The sequence below is a fragment of the Lygodium microphyllum genome, chromosome 30, assembly GCF_053477565.2.
Source record: "Lygodium microphyllum isolate KBCC chromosome 30, Lygodium_microphyllum_v1.1.10, whole genome shotgun sequence".
Taxonomy (NCBI): Eukaryota; Viridiplantae; Streptophyta; class Polypodiopsida; order Schizaeales; family Lygodiaceae; genus Lygodium; species Lygodium microphyllum.
Window position 1 is genome coordinate 8939324 of NC_141164.1, and position 16588 is coordinate 8955911.

At 40.5% G+C, this 16588-nt stretch overlaps 1 protein-coding gene across 2 annotated transcripts; it reads right to left on the reverse strand.

The window, feature by feature from the left end:
• Positions 1-368: 368 nt before the first annotated feature.
• On the reverse strand, positions 369-7202 carry LOC148009537 (kinesin-like protein KIN-7L). Of its 2 annotated transcripts, XM_087673121.1 has the most exons (20): positions 6815-7200; positions 6579-6668; positions 5981-6099; positions 5701-5814; positions 5521-5602; positions 5275-5342; positions 5124-5189; positions 4876-5021; positions 4653-4755; positions 4491-4571; positions 4168-4236; positions 4015-4074; positions 3760-3912; positions 3363-3662; positions 3181-3270; positions 2716-2874; positions 2308-2619; positions 2039-2093; positions 1637-1710; positions 369-1404 (listed from the first exon to the last, which is right to left on the reverse strand). In XM_087673121.1, exons 1-20 carry the CDS (start codon positions 6957-6959, stop codon positions 997-999), a joined length of 2694 nt encoding a protein of 897 aa, XP_087529247.1. In that variant the 5' UTR covers positions 6960-7200; the 3' UTR covers positions 369-996. The 2 variants fall into 2 exon arrangements, with proteins under 2 accessions (XP_087529247.1, XP_087529248.1); XM_087673122.1 differs by lacking the exon at positions 2039-2093 and having other exon boundaries at positions 1200-1404; positions 6815-7202.
• Between the last annotated feature and the right edge of the window lie 9386 nt (positions 7203-16588).

A 16588-nucleotide genomic window follows, 5' to 3' on the forward strand; every position in this document is an offset into this window, starting at 1 on the left:
TGAGCTACACCCGTTTGGTCATTCACTACTCACTCTCTCTCAATGTCCCTACACACCATAAAATACCATTACAACATTTGTATAGCTTACCATTACAACTTCCATATGTAATTCATATGTGATGATAATACACTACTAGGCCAAAATTACATAGCTTTCTTGTGCATTTTAGTTATGGATCTAAATGCAATGCCTTTGAGACATTTCATAAGAGCGTTTCATAAGAGCTATAGGATCCTCTACATCTTTTAATGGCAAGCAATCATGTCTATCTACTACCACTTGCGCACAAGGTAGTGGTTAATCTTTCAATATTAATATGGCAAGCAAGTTTTGTCAAGTGTTCTTTACAAACTCATCATCCACAAAAGCATATTCTAGTTATTATTTATTGATTGGTGAAATTCATCCCGGGCCCTACATAAAAATGCATGGACAACTTAGGCGAGGGAGCTCCCCTGCCGAGAAAAATAGAGAAAATAGGCAAGGCAGCAAATATAATCAAGGAAGCCAATGTAAACTTAGCTCTGTGTAAAAAGCGATGTGCCCATCAAATAAAACAAGGCTTTCATTGGTTCTTTAACATACTAGCTGGCATCCCTCATCCCTCACTAGCTTCACTCCGATTCGTTACTGACTCAACTGCTGATTGGACACCCCAGTTACACAGAGAGAGAGAGAGAGAGAGCGAGCGAGCTTGCTTCATGAGGGCCTTTCACCACTATGAATTCCTTACACTCGACATGTTCCAGGACTCGTCAGATCCAAAGATATCAGTGCAAAGAACAAATTAACGAAAAACTCAAGCAACATCTGGCATGAAGCCAGAACTTACTGCCTTCCTGAGCCTGCATGATAAATCCGATTCTTCTAGAAAGAACGTCGGCACCAACCTGAAGCAAACATGTATCCCACCCAATTCTCTCCAAAAACTCCACAGGATCAGCGTGATCCTTTTCAGTCGGAGCATTTTGGCATATTGTTTCAAGCCATCAATCAACCAGATATGACTTGCATCCTGAGAGTTGGGCATTCATGGTCAACTCCCTTTTCATACTCCTCTATACCATGGCATATCGATGTGACAAAGCTGTCCTGAAGGGCTATTGCCTCCATTATGCTCTTAAGCTCCTCCGCAAACTTCAATTTTTCAAGCTTCATAGCGACCATACTTTTTTCATGAGCCTGAATATGTTCTGTTAGTAAGGAAGAAGCTCTGTCCTTCTCAAGGTTCGCCAGAAGGAGCTGTCTCTCTAACGTTCGTATCTGTTCCCTCGACATCATTAACATTTCTTTCACCTCATCTTGGTCTTCGTGACCTGCTTCAGTATTCAAGATTGTGCCTAGGGCTCCACTTCCCTCGTGTTTGAGCCAGCTGTCGTCTCGTAGACCCACCTTGTAATCCTGCAATCAAACGATAGACATTAAAACCCAGAAGCCGAAGGGTAGTGCCACCCTAGAGACTTGACCAGACCTTTAAAGCAAAGGTGGTGCTCATAAAGTTTAGTCTGAGTTAGGCATGACCGTACTCTAATCTTCACAAGGCAACTCTCACAAAGTCTAGTCGGAGCTAGGCGTGACACACCCTAATATTCACACGGCCACTAGTGGCAAGGCGAATTATAATGGTCAGTACCTTTGGCGTGCTCCCTGACCAAAGATCCACCTTAAGCATCGGGACGGCCATTCTCTGTTTAGAACCAAACCCACCTGGCACCAAAAGGCAAAACCGCATAGAAAACTTCAAAGAACAAACAAGTAGAGCATCTTGCATCTTTACATGTAATCAGCATATCTCCCTCTTCACCCCTTCAAAATTAGGTGCCCTACTCGTGGTGTTAGAACTCTACCAATTTCAGCATATTAAAAACTCCCCATACCAGTTTTCAATTCAGCATCCAAACAAAGGACTGACATGAATGACCAAAAACAGACTTGACTTTAAGGTGGTGCTCATATCCTCGTCCTAGATGACGCTTTGAACATGCTAAAATGCAACAATTGACCACTTATCCTGTTTAGAGCAAAGAAGTACTACCATCAGACAACTGATCATCAAACTGGTTGGATTTTGTGTCAACAGTGCCAGCTTCCTGCAACAATGCATGGAAGAGCTAACTAAACAACTCGTCTGAAATCTGGGCTACAAAGAAATGGCAAGAATGTAGACCTATCGAAATCAGCAAGCCTTAAGAGATGAATAAAAGAAAAAACAAGCAAAACCACATCTTCGAACAAAAGACCGCGAAAGTTCGAAACTTCCTGTATTACACAGCTATAATCAGCAACCCATCATGAAAAGTTCACCTGAAAGTTCGCAGCAGGGGAGGACAATTTCTCGTGCGTACAATTCAATGGAGCCGCTTGCATGTCCTCTTCGCTGAGATTTTGCTCTGAACCAGTTCGAGAATCTTTTTGGATCACAGTACTAGAAAGCTGCAGCTGATCTTGCAAGGCCTGACACCGGAATTGCAGTTCCGAATTCTCTTTCCTACAGTTTAAAAGTTCTCCTTCCAGTTCTTGAACTCTCTCTGTTAGCTTCTGAAAGCAAACATCTCTTAGCTCATCAGCATGCGTCATTGTTGCTTTGATACGTTGTCTCTCTGTGAGAAGCATGTCCTAGACCAATTGAATCAACCAAAGAACGGTAAGAATCTGCATATCCACCAGAATATAACAAAAGAAGATACACAAGTTTTTTTCTCTGAGATTTACGTTTAAAGTTTTGGAAGTGAGAACTTTGGCCTGCCTGAAAGCATCCCAGATCTCCTTTAAACTTTCAGTCATGTTCTTTGTGCCAAGAAAGCCCTGTTCCACTTCTATAAGCTGACTGCCCAGCTGCCTTTGAAATGTGGATTCCTCTACAAGTTGATTCTGCACAGCAAAAGTCAAAAAAGTCCATGACACAGTTAACAGATAATAGCCCTGTTAAAGTGACTGGTCGAGGCACAAAGCAAGAAGCATGACGTATGCACCCTGAGAACGATTCATCCTCTCATTCTGAGCAGTTAGAAAGACCTCAAGCAATAGCCTTTTTAATGCGTTCCCACAAACGCGCAAGGATGAAAGCTATGAGGTAGGTCTATTGAAACACATCACTTCTGTTTGCCGAAAAGATTCATTCGATTCAGTTTGCAAAGACCAAGAAATTGAGTTTACACAGTAACAGTCAGAACATACCCGCAGTGCTGAATTCTCTTTCCACGCTTCTTCGAGCTGGCTCCTATACTTCTCTAACTTGACTCTGGAGCTCATCAATACACCAGCGACCTTAAAAGTTTAGAAGTACAGCCATCAGAAGGTGCACCTAAATCTTCCTGAAGAGACCAAAGAAGATCGGTTTGGATGGCAGGGGCGCTTACAGATGAGGACTTTTGTTCTTTTGTGCTACCAACCGAAGATGTCCACCTGTTTGGTGTGGATAAAAGAAAGTCTGGCCCTGCTAAAGCCTGTCCATCATTCAGACTCAACCATAAATCTTCATCAGCGACATTCCCAAACTCCAACGGCATCAGAGGTTCTCTTTCTCCCATGTCGTTTTCTTCTTTTGCAGGAAATCTGTCAAAACTCGGTGGGCTTTGATGTCTTTCCCGTCGGACAGTGATCAGTCGATTCTGGAAGCTACTTTGGGAAGGTAATGTGTCCAAAAATCTTCCATTTTCCTAAACTCCATCAATCGTCCACATAAAAAAACACGTAAGCCTACCAATAATCCTTTTGTCATATGTAGGAAAGGCAGAAGGAAGAAACGGAATTCACCTTGTTAAATGCATCATCTAAAGCTGAAGAAACGACTAAGGAGCTCAGGTTCTCAATTTTTAGCTCTTGTTCTTTGATACGTTGCTCTCGTTCAAGCTGAGCTTTCCTTTCTTCTTGCAGTTCCAGTTCAAGCATCTCCTTTTCTAGCTCATACTATAGGCGGAGCAAGACTCGTTAGAAGATTGAGGCTTCAAGACATGTGCACTTGGACATGAGGATATATAAGATAGCTTGCGAGCAGCTGTGGTGAAATACCTTCAACAAATCATTTCTGAGTCGAAGAATTTCGTCCTCCGAGATCTCTGATTGGAAGCCCTGGTAGTGAAAAATAGCACTGTCAACCCCCAACTTAAAGAACAAAGCTCCAACAATCAAAGCTGGAAAGGAGAAGATCGCGCCACTCGTAACCTTAAGTTTCTTGCGCAGCTCCTCGATCTCCCTCTGCTGACGCTTTAAGAGAGCCGCATCTGTCAGAATCTGGAACATAAAACATACTTCCTTTAGCCCAGGAGACATTATATACGACCCAGAGTTGACTCCGTCTGTGCCAGTGTAAGGTAGTCTATCTTTTTGTGAGTGTACTTAGTCGCTCAGCTGATGTTTGTTGTAGAGTCATTACTCGAATCTGGCCATGGTCCATGTCCATACATGAAAATATAATAATCTCTGATCATCTAAGTGCTCAACCTGCAAACTATGGTAAACATACGTATAAGAATTCAAAAACATACCTCATTGACTTGAGCACAAGTGGTGACTCGTTTTGCCCTGCTTGCAAACAACAAGGTGCCTCGAGACTCGTCTATATGAACCTGCCCCAATCAGATTGTCTCAATCTCTGTAAAAGAGATCACTAACGTTCTTCGTATACAGAAAAATAAGGAAGGTCTTGCCTCATCTGGTGCTATTGTACAAATGATCGCAGTCTTTGCATTTCCTCCCAACGCTGGCTGCAGAATTCGAGTCAACTTACTGTCCCTGTATGGGATGTGTCCCCTGTTGTATGATATGTCATGGTGTCTTAGAGCCCAGCTATGGTGAGCAAGTTCCAAACAATCGCAAGAAGAAAGCTTCAAGCAATCACAACATGATTACACCCAATCGAGGGAGACTTACCCCTGCTTGGCAGCACCATCACTTAACTTCTTAATCACATTACCAAGAGTCATCAAACTCTTGTTGATGTGAGTTCCCTCTTTCAAGCGAACTCCTCCAGCTCCTGTCTTTGCAACTCGTTCTGATCCCGCTAAATCTACCAAATTCTGCACTATCCCAAGTTGTGTCCATTAGGTTTCCTGTTTTCTACAAAGGAATTTTTGAATTTGCCTTCAGATAATTAACAAAAATGATGGCAAAATCAATACCAAAACGGACACCCGTACTGCATCTAGAGTGCAAACACCGGCTGATTTGTCTTTGCTCTCTATGACCTGCACTCCAACCAACAAGAATTGGCAACCTACGCATTTAAAAGGCTGCAAAGACAGTTGAATACTGTTGAGCATCGTGTCTTACCATGCGAAAGATGGTATGGGACCTGCTACTGTAAACGTTCATGTTGGTCTGTCCAACATGGCGATGAGCTGAGAATGCCACAAAAGCAGCGAAGTAAGATAGAAATAACCAATAGTTATCCGCCACACACTGCCCCCCCTCTTACCCCCACCCCCCCGGCCCTCACCGAAAAAAAATCAGACAAGAAAGAAAGCAAGAACTGCACTAATGGCTGTCTTTAAGCTACACTCGTTGGTTCTAAGGCACCTTCTCCAAATTCGAGTAGCTCAAAGACTTGTTCAGGACTGTTCACAATTTCCTCCCTTAATCCTGCAACAAAGATACCTTTCTGAACACAGGACAGGAGCAGAAAGGAGGATTTAGACAACCTTCCCTGTCAGTGTGTGTGTGGGGGGGGAGGGGGGGAATAGTATAAACACTACTTACCTCAAGATTTTCGTGAACTTGTAGCTTCCGGTTATCAGGAGCCAGGAGATCGTTGATGTCCTCATTGTAGATCTCCATGTACGAAACTCGGATGAGAAATTCTCTATCAACAAACTGCTAGCGAGCAGAGGATACGTTGCATCAAGCTTTGATTTTTTGAAACTAACAATGTTCCACTCAATGAATCAATTAGCTGAAAATAACATTGCGGCAGCATACGCAGAGACCATTTCAATGCTTAATTTGAAGAAACATCATCTTCGATGGAGAATTGCCTTGCCTTTTCAACATCGCTGAAGACTTCCTGAACGGCCAAGCCAATCAACCCAAGCTCACTCTTTGTGCCCCTCATCGTGTACGTTTTGCCACTGCTTGTTTGCCCATAGGCAAAGACCGTACCTGCTCAAGCTCAAATCTAGTTGTCTTAGGTCAGAAGAAGTTTTATACAAATTGCCACTACCTTTCCCACATTGTGAATTACAACAATACCATAAGTTTCTGGAAGGAGAGGCCCTATACCTAGCTAGGTGTGGTCGGGGGCAGGGGATAGTTTGCTGGTCCCCCAACCCCTCGAATGCACCTAATTAAGTATGCAGTGCCTCCTGGGCAGAAGCTCATGATGTTGAAGACTATAGGAAAAACAAGGGAAAAGAGCCCCTTTTTCCCACATGAGGAATGGTCAAAAACTTCTTATGGATGCGCATATACACTACCACACCTCTCTCATAACCTCTAATGGCTAAATCAGGTATGTCTGCTGTACTCGGAGTTTCTCTTTAGCCTGTGTATGCACAGTCATGGCTTTGATGCAGTCCTAAACAATTATTGTTTCAAAGCAAGAAACTGTTCCGGACAAGATGCACAAATGCAGCACAGACCATTGAATCCTCGCAGCGCTGATGTGATTACTCCTCTGGTATGTAGCTGGTAGATAGTCGCGTTGTTAATTCCTGCTTCGAACACATGGTCTGCTCACAATTCGATTAACAACTTCAGTTCCACCACGATATGAGAGGAGAAAGTGAAAAATCTCAAGCCCTCTACAAAATTCACAGGAGGTTAAAGCAATCAATAACCAGCAAATCACTGAAAAAGGGGGCATATTGGATCTCACCAAACGTGAAAGCTTGTCCAGAAACTGGAGTGCCAAACGGGCTACAGAGGGATATGGTGTTGTCTACGACCTTCCACTGTACTCCTTTGCTGCAGTCAGAGCTCGACAGAGGCCGGAGACGAACAGCAACGCTGATCTTCTCCATTGCTAACAAGCGATCACAAAAATAGGTAATGCCTGGTTCAGCCAACAATTTGCTGTACAACCATAGGTAGCAGCCGTCGCTACCGCAGAAGTCCTCAAAGAATTTCTTCTACAGAGAGAACGCTCGTTTTGTTATGGGCTGAGAGAGCTCGAAATACTCTCTCTCTCTCTCTCTCTCTCAGAGTCACTGCGTGGGGGGAAGTTTTTTTCAAATTTGGTTTGAACTTGATTGCAATCCGCTTTGGCATCCGCACACATGAAGCTTTCATAAAAGAAGGCTTCACAAGATGTGGTGAATTAATTTGCAACCAGTGTCAACTGAACAGATTTCAAGAATCAAAACCATACTCCTTCAATGTCTAGTGAAAATGGAGCCTCTGACCAAACATTTTACATATTTTAGGGTGAATTCAAACACATCCGATGCCCACTTCATGTGGGTGCATTTAACACACGCATCAACTCAAGAGAGGCCTTGGTAAATGTAAGCAAGGCATAAAACTTGCCCACCTACATCCATGTTAGACAACCAATCTTTGATTTCTAATGCAAAGCCTGGACTAGTAGCACATATGAGGGAAGGAAGGTGCCTTTCCAAGTTGCGATAGCAATTAGTTGAAGTTTGTTCATAGATATATAATATCGAAGAATTGTTAGGTTGTTGTGAGCCACGCGATGAACAAACATGGATTTCTAAGTCAATCCATTTGGACATTACATCTCAAAAGGAGAGAGGCCTTAGAAAAAGTAAGCAAACATCAAACTTCCCACCACATCCATGCTAGCAAGAGGTAGACAAATCTTAATTAAATGCAAGGCTTGAACTTGCACCACATATGCAGGAAGTTGGCTATACATTGACCCCGACAATTGAGCTCTACAAAAAGTGGCCTCACATTTTACATGCTACCCTCTATGTAACTGGCCTTAAATACAAAACCAAAGCTACAACGCAAAGCTTTTAAAATCTTCTAGACCCTATAGCGTCTGTAGGAGCCAAATAGTGTTTTTGGGAGGGGAGGTGGGGGGGTGTGGGGGTGTGTGTGTGTGTGTGTGTGTGTGGAGAAGGGAGCGCATGATGTACACTCAACACCCCCACAAAACCCTCTCTCTCTCTCTCTCTCTCTCTCTCTCTCTCTCTCTCTCTCTCTCTCACACACACACACATCACCAAGGGCATGGCTTCTTGATGTAAGGTCTCACTTGTCACATCTTTGAACGTGGGGTTTCTTCTAGTGCATTTTCTTAGGCTTGTTTCCAAAGCTCAATGCATGATTTAAATTTTAGTCATGCTCATTTGTATTTTTGTTGCCAAATCCATAACAAAAAAGGCTATTTCTGACAACGTGAAACCAATGACTATTGCAACAATGCAAAAGAAGGTTGATGATGTTGAAGGTAAAGGCGTTTGTACTTACATTGCCTTATATTTACTATACACTTTGTGATCACACACCTGTACATTGCAAGTGGTGGGCACATATCACTGTCATTTTATTCTTTGTTTTTTCAGTGACTATTGAATAAGGGAAGGCCGCTACACATTGTGATAGTTTCCACATTCTCTCTCTCTCTCTCTCTCTCTCTCTCTCTCTCCTATAGCTCTTACTTTGCCCTTGCTTTTGCTTATGTACTTCCACTTATGCTCTACCTTTCAATTAGTATTAGAGCATGCATTCAAGAAGCTTCTTTATCCTTCAGCCTAGCTCAGATTTTAAGCTTCAGCTCAAGGTTTCATGGTAACCATTATTTTTTTCTCTAGAGGTATGCATTGAATCTTCCTTTTCTCCCTAGTTGTTCTAGCTTGCTCCTCGCTTATCAAGGAGCTTTCCAAGGCTTAGTTGGGCCTTATCGAGTACTTATTGAGCTAAGAAGTAGCCATTATATCCATTTTGAGTGGATATAGAGTATCTTACAAATGTTGTGGATAGTTGTGGCAACTCGACATCACTTTCATATTTTGGCCATAACTTTTGTATATCATATTGGATTTATGCATTCTATAGCTAAAAACAAAGAGCCTAACAAGAGCTACATATTGGAATACCATAGAGTTGATTCTGTGCATTTTTTATTTCTTTATTTTATACAAAGTAGAATATTCGTGGTTTGGACAACAAATAGTGAGCTCCATTATGCTTGTTTGATGCTTCAAATATGCTTTTTTGGTACTTGAGCATCATGCAAATGGAGAACTATGCTAGCTTGACATCACTTTTATATTTTGGCAATAACATTTGCATACAATATCGAATTCGAGTATTCTATAGCTAGAAACGAAGAGTGTGACAAGAGCTACAGTTCCAAGTACTCAAAGAGTTGATTTTGTGCAATTTTTAGTTCTTTGTTTTACATAAAACAGAATACTTATAGTTTGGATAGCAAACAGTATGCTTCATTATGCTTATTTGATGCTTCGAGGATGCTATCTTAGTACTCGAGAATCCTACAAAAGTTATAGACAGCTATGGAAGTTGAATCTCACTTTCATATTTTGGCCATAACTTTTGCATACGAGATTAGATTTATGCGTTTTATAGTTAGAAACGAAAAGTGTGAGGAGAGCTACAAATCTAAGCACTCTTAGAGTTAATCCTATGTAGTTTTCAATTCTCCGTTTTACTTTGAACAGAATAGTTCTAGTTTGGACAATAAATAATGAGCTCCATTATGCTTGTTTGATGTTTAGGGATGCTATTTTGGTACCTGAGTATCCTATAAAAGTTGTGGATAGCTATGGCAGCTTGACATCACTTTTGTATTTTGGCCATAACTTTTGCATACAATATCAAATTTAAGCATTCTTGGCTAAAAACAAATATCACAATGAGAGCTACAAATCTAAGTACTCTTAGAGTCAATTTTATGCAATTTTCGATTCTCTATTTTCTATGGAATAAAATAGTTTTGGTTTGGACAGCAAATATTGAGCTCCATTATACTTGTTTAATACTTCGAGGATGCTATTTTGGTACCCAAAAGATATGGTTATGCTTTGGAATGCTACTTAGGTTACTTAGAGGTTAAGTGGCTCAGTTTTGTAGAGGTTCTTTGTTGGAATAAAAAATTGGACAATAATATTTTAAATTGGGAAGGTTAAGCTTGTTGAGACTTGATGCTATTCGAATATGCCACTTGTATGTATTGATGTCCAATATTGATATTTGGATATGGATATGATTATGGATTACTTTACCACTCAGATTTGAGCTACATTGGATACTTTGGAGTTTTGGCTTTATGCTTAAGTTACTTCAGTCATTGACATTATGGGTTTGAAGATTTACTTAGGTTTCATGCTCCTGGATGTATATTGGATTGGAGATGGTCATGTACTTGATATCTTGAGCTTGCATTGCTCATTTGGCATTCAGATTTTTGCTTTGGTGGGAGCCACTTACTATTGGCATTAGAGCTTTAGATTCCTTATGTAGTTGAGCTTGATCTCTTGAGACAGTGGGACTCTCGACTTATGTATATGCTCTCTGGATTATATTATTAGATGTAGTTACTTGTGCTTATGGGTTGATTTGATTTTGTATGCTTTGAATATTGACACTTATCTTTGTTAGTATTTTGTCAGTGATGTATATGCTTATGGGATATATAGTTTACTGACACTTAGTTTGGACTGTCTTTGGTATAGGTGGTCTATGCTAGTCATTGCTAGTTACATTCTTTGTATCCTAGTTGCTACTCGAATATCTTTGGCAGTGGAAGCTTTTTTTTCTTGGCTGTTTGCCCACAGCTAGAATTATATATACTATTCCCTTTATTTTAGCATTGCTATAATTACACTTTTCAACATTGTCTTGGGAGAGCAGACATTGTACTTTAGTAATTTATTCATTGCAATCAGTGGGCATATCTATATTATGATATTCCCTCTTATTTTACAAAGAACATACTGTCCCAACTTGAGATCTAACTTACAATGATGCTTATCTGCTTCACGTTTATGCTTCTCTTGTGTCCTTTGGATAGCAACTTTTACTTGAGTGAAAGTTGTATCAATGTCTCTAACAAACTCATCTACTACAAAGATCTTATCCTTCGTAAGAAGAATGGGTCGTAAATGAGGCTTACCATAGATGATCTCAAAGGGTGCCTTACCAATACTAGAGTGCACCATATTATTGTATGCAAACTCTACTAAAGGCAAATACTTTTCCCATTCTCTTTGATTATCAGAGACATAGGATTTCAAAAGGTCCAAAATAGTAGAATTAGCACTTTCACTCTGCCCATCCATTTGAGGATGATAAGAGGATGAAAACTTTAACTTTGTCCCGAGGTTCTCGAAGAGAGCTTGCCAAAAGAGACTAGTCATGCAGGGATCTCGATCACTTATAATGGACTTAGGCATGCCATGATGCTTAAGAATATAAGCAATGAATAGCTTATCCATATGATCGGCTTTGATTGTCTTTTGCATAGGTATAAAGTTACCTTGCTTACTGAATCTATCAATGATAGTCTAGATTGCATCATTGCCTGCTTATGTGCAAGGAAGCTCCATGATAAAGTCCATGGCTATACTTCCCCCCCCACTTTCCCAAGGCTCATTGGGAATAGGCAATGGCTTCAGTAGACTAGGTGGTTTATGCTTGTCATACTTTACTTTTTGGCATGTCTTGCACTCACGGATATATCTTTCAATGTCAGCTCTAAGAGTGGGCCAAAAAAAAAATATTTCCAATGCTTGAGTAGTGGGTAGAATACCCCTATGTCCAACAGATGGAGATGCATGTGCTTCATCCATTACCTTGTGTCATAATGGTAATGCTACACAAATTGCTTGATGATGATACAAATAACCATCTCGAATCGAGTAAGGTGTAATCAATTGACCTGAGTTAAGCTGATCCCATATGGTTGAGAAATTGAAATCAGTTGCATACATTTTGGGTAAATCCATGAACTCGTTATGGTAAATAGTTGTGATTGCATTCACTCAAGGTCGCCGTGATAGAGCATTTGCTATCACATTCTTAGTTCCAGATGTGTGAAGGATTTGAAAATGAAACATGGATAATAAATTTGCCCAAGGCATCTATTTCTTTGAGAGCTCCTTCTGAGTGAGGAAGTATCTTAGACTTTGGTGATATGTTTTAATAACAAAATCTGCACCAATTAAATAGTGTTTCCATACTTGAAGAGCATGTACCACCGCCATAAGCTCTTCCTCATATACTGGAGCATGTAGCTCATGGTCCTTGAGGCGTCGGCTCTCAAATGCTACGGCATGATGCTCTTGGTTAAGCATAGCTCCAATGCAATCCCCAAAAGCATCGCAGTGAACTTCAAAAGGTTTTTGAAGATCCGAAATTATGAGAACTGGTTCTTGAGTCACAAGAAAATTCTTTCAAAGGCTTGTAGTTGCCTTGATCCCCAATAAAAAGACATTCGCTTCTTAGTAAGGTCATGTAGAGGAGATGCAACATACACAAAACATCGTATGAACCTCCTATAGTATGAACATAGGCCAAAGAAACTTCTAACTTCATGTACAGAAGTAGGTGTAGGCCATTCAACAATGGCTCGAATCTTCTCAGGATCCATTCTCACCAAATTATGAGAAATAATATGGCCTAAGTAATGAATTTCTGAAAGGAAAAATTCACTCTTCTTAGCATTGATCTATAGTCTATGCTTGTGAAGCTCTTGAAAAAAAATAGATATATGTTTTCTATGCTCTTCTTCAGACCGTGAAAATATTAGAATGTCATCAAAGAAGACACCTATGAACTTTGAGTGAGGTCTGAAAATTCTCACTATCATTCGACTGAATGTGGCGGGTGCATTAGTCAAACCAAATGGCATGACTAAGAACTCGTATAGTCCAAATGTCGTACGAAAAGCTGTCTTATGAACATCTTCAGGTGCTATCCGTATCTAGTGATAGCTGCTCTTGAGATCAATGTGACTAAAGATACTAGCCCCTTGCAACTTATCCAAGATATCATCTATCCTTGGGATAGGAAAATGATTCTTGATTGTGATCTTGTTCAAAGATCTGTCGTCTATGCACATACGGAAAAAACCATCTTTCTTTTGAACAAGTAAGATTGGAGAGCAGTATGGGGAAGAGCTAGGTTGAACTAACCCTTTTTCCAACAATTCGTTTACTTGTGTTAGGATCTCCTCTTGCTGACTTGCACTTACTCGGTAAGGCGGTTGGTTAGGTAGTGAAGTGCCTGGGATAAGATCAATTGTGTGATCTTTCGGGCGCTTAGGAGGTAACTCTCCTAGGAGCGAATCACTAAAACAATATTCATATTGTTTAACAAAATCATGTCTAGCTTGATCAATTAAAGAGAGAGGGATTCTTTTAAAGTCTGAGACTTAGAAGCATTAGTTGGTATTGTGTGTTCATTAGAGGCACCAAGTGCCCTTGAATCATTAGTTTCTTTTGACTCTCTCGCAAAAATCATGTACGCAGAAATAGCTTTCTTCATTTCTTTAGAAATGCTAACATGACTAACCATTGACACATACTAATCTCCAGCATCAGCAATGCAAACTATGTTCCGACCCTTGAATTGAAATGCAAGGGTCTTCTTAACAAAATGGGAAAGAGGTCTAATCTTGTAATGCCAAGGCATGCCTACGATAACATTACAGTTATCTATAGCTACAAGTAAAAAAGATTCTTGGTCACAGTAATCCCCAATTTTAAGATTCAACTTCCCTTGAATAGGAGTAGAATTGGTTGTAAGTCCTTCAAATCCGAACCTGATCCAATTGGTGTTCCCAATTGATCCGGTGGAATTTGTTGCCTTTCAACAGTATCTGTTGACACAAAATTATATGTGGACCTTGGATCAAAGAGTATCAAAACTCATTGATTGTTGAGTGTCCCCCAACCCTTTAAGAGTTGTCTTTTCTTCTCATTTGAACGAGTGTTAGCTTGCACATCCTGAACAGAAGTTGAGGATGGCGGAGAAGGATCTTTAACCACATTTTCTTCCTTCCTTTTGTGAGGACAATCATGCTTCATATGCCCTAACTCACCATAAAGAAAGCACCTTCCTTCCTCTTTGTAATTTTGTATCTCAAAGGGTGAGAGATACTTGCGCTTCTTCTTGTTACCCTTTGGCTTTGAATATTGTTCATTGGTAAAGGTAGGTCTTCTTCGATTAGTCCTGTCTCTTGGTTGATCATAGATTTACTCTTGTCTAGCTCTATAAGAACTCATCTCCAACGTTCGAGATGTACCAGGTGTATGCAAACTTTCAGCTATGATGGCAAACTCCATCATGCGAGATAAGGTTTCATGTGGATACACCTTTATGGTTCTGTGTAAATGAGGGAGTAGGCCATCTTCAAACTTCCTTTTCTTCTCTTCATCCCTGATCTCCATGAAAGGAGTAACCTTGAGAAGAGTAGACCAAAACTTGTCCATATAACTAGTGACCTTTTCATGCTCTTTCTAGCCTAGCCAATTCCACTCCTTCTTGGCATCATTCTCAAAATCAGGAGGCAAGAACTGAGCATAAAACTTCTTCTTGAGCTTTTCCCAGGTTGTAGGTTTCCTTCCCTCCAAAATGAGAGTCAACCACCAATTGCTAGCGGTGTCTTTCGAAGTGCATGCCTACATGCCTTAGCTTGGACTTTTCTGAGAAATTACCATCAGAAAAAGCAACTTCAAATTGCCTAACAAAGGCTAATTCCTTAGCAAGATCTCTCTTATCGGAGTAAGAGTCAAACTTTATGTCCTTATCCCCAAGCTTGAAAGTCTTTGTCTTCTTAAGCTTGCTCCTCTTATGGTCCCTCTTTGTCCGTTTGCAGATTACACGAGACTTAGAACCAAGAGAGTAGAAACTAGAAGATGAGGAGGAGGAGGAGGAACTTGAATAATCAAGGGAGTAGCTGGTTGCTGAGGGAGATGACTCCCTCCTTATCCTCACCTCACTCGAGTTGAGGTCTTTTTACTCTTCTTGACTCGAGAATCCTTCTTCCTTCTAGGAAGCTTCTCAGCAATTGGATGCTTTGCATCTTCACCATCAATTGGTACAAGGGTGTTTCCTCCAGTATCACCATCTTTTGGAGGATTCGGTCCTTCATAAGTAGCTTCTTCCCTTGCCTTTAAGCTGTCAATCAATTGACATACTTTGGGAATCTTCAACAAGCTATGATACTCTATCAATTGAGCTTGTAATTGCTCACTTGTAGGTGCTTCATCAATTGGCATCTTTACCTTATTCTTGCAAGGGCCTTTACTTTGAGAAAAGCAAAGAGACCTGCTTTGATACCACTGTTATAAAATCCAAGCTACATGCTCGACTTTCTTATATACTTAATATATATATGGCGAATATTATATTGGCATAGAGGGAGAATAGATGAGAGAAAAGAAAGATGTAGAGAGAGAGGTAGAGAAATTGGCAACACACTAGGGACTGGAAGATGGGCCAGTTCGCCCCCCCCCCCCCCCCCCCCCCCCCTTGTGGAGTTATATTATTGGCAAGGAGCAAACTCCTCCATTAGACATAAGCCAGTTCTTACTTGTAGATCTTGGAAACAAGATCATGGTTCCTTGCACAGTATACAACTAGCTAACACTTACAGAACTTGAAAGTTGGCATATTTTGATTCTTCTTGAGTCTCCTTATCTCCTACACAATATGTGTAGGGCTCTCCTCTTGGCGCTTGATTTCAGTAGAGCTTCTGCAGCACTTGCACCTTCTCTTCTCCTCTTGGAACTTGATTTCAGCAGAGCTTCCGCGGCACTTGTACCTCCTCTTCTCCTCTTGGATGCATGCAAAGTGATGCTTCCTTTTACCTCTCCCTCACACCCAAGGAGAGCCTCCTCTTTTATAGGCTTTCAAGAGCTTCTCTTCTTGGAGAGAGAGTTGAGTTGATCTTCATGCAAGATGTGGTTGTTCCACTCTACAGCACTAATTTCGAGATATCTCTTTGTGCGTTATTTGGATGAAAAAACATCCAACATGAAAATTGTAGATCTCGTTGTTTTTTATAACCCACACGGCCCATTTTTAGAGATCGTTTTTCTATTGCGATATATTTTAAAAATGGATTTTCCAAAAAAAAAAAAAAACTTTTTAATCTGTACTCTTAACTTGTGGTCCATGCAACCACCTTGAGTCATAGATAAGGAGAGTTCATTAGATTGCCTTGGGCCTCAACCTTAAGATTGAATTTCACACAAAAGCTATGTCATTTTAGACCTTAGAAAGAGAAAATCACTTCTCTCCTCACTTCCAGAGGATCACGTCTCTTGTCTTTCTTAGTGAGAGAATTCCCTCTCTCGTCTTTCTTAATGAAAGAAAGCCACAACACTGAAATAAACGTGTTTTAACAATGACAATATAAGAGTGGATTTACATAACTCATCCCAAGTATCCTGGTAATCAATGTCTTCAAGCTTTACACTCCTGGTTTTCAAAGGCCTAATCTACTTCTTTTGAACCAGTATCTACTATATGTGTGTCTTCTAATAGGTGAAATTTGTGCTATTAAGCATTTCAATATTGCAAATAGTACTATCATTTGAAGAACTAAGCATAATGGCAATACACCAATGCAAAATCCAAGAGAATGGGTTGATGTAAATGATTGCAAATTAGCCTCCAAAAATTAGTGAAGACAATTGAGAAGGCTTGCTTG

What these genes read in the sequence shown, in the direction of transcription:
- LOC148009537 (XM_087673121.1), bottom strand. Translation starts at nt 6,959, where the DNA reads ATGGAGAAGATCAGCGTTGCTGTTCGTCTCCGGCCTCTGTCGAGCTCT. An exon ending in TCTTCAGCGATGTTGAAAAG is followed by an intron (nt 5,815 to 5,980) that starts GCAAGGCAATTC and finishes GCTCGCTAGCAG; the next exon opens with TTTGTTGATAGAGAATTTCT. An exon ending in AAGAACAAAAGTCCTCATCT is followed by an intron (nt 3,271 to 3,362) that starts GTAAGCGCCCCT and finishes TAAACTTTTAAG; the next exon opens with GTCGCTGGTGTATTGATGAG.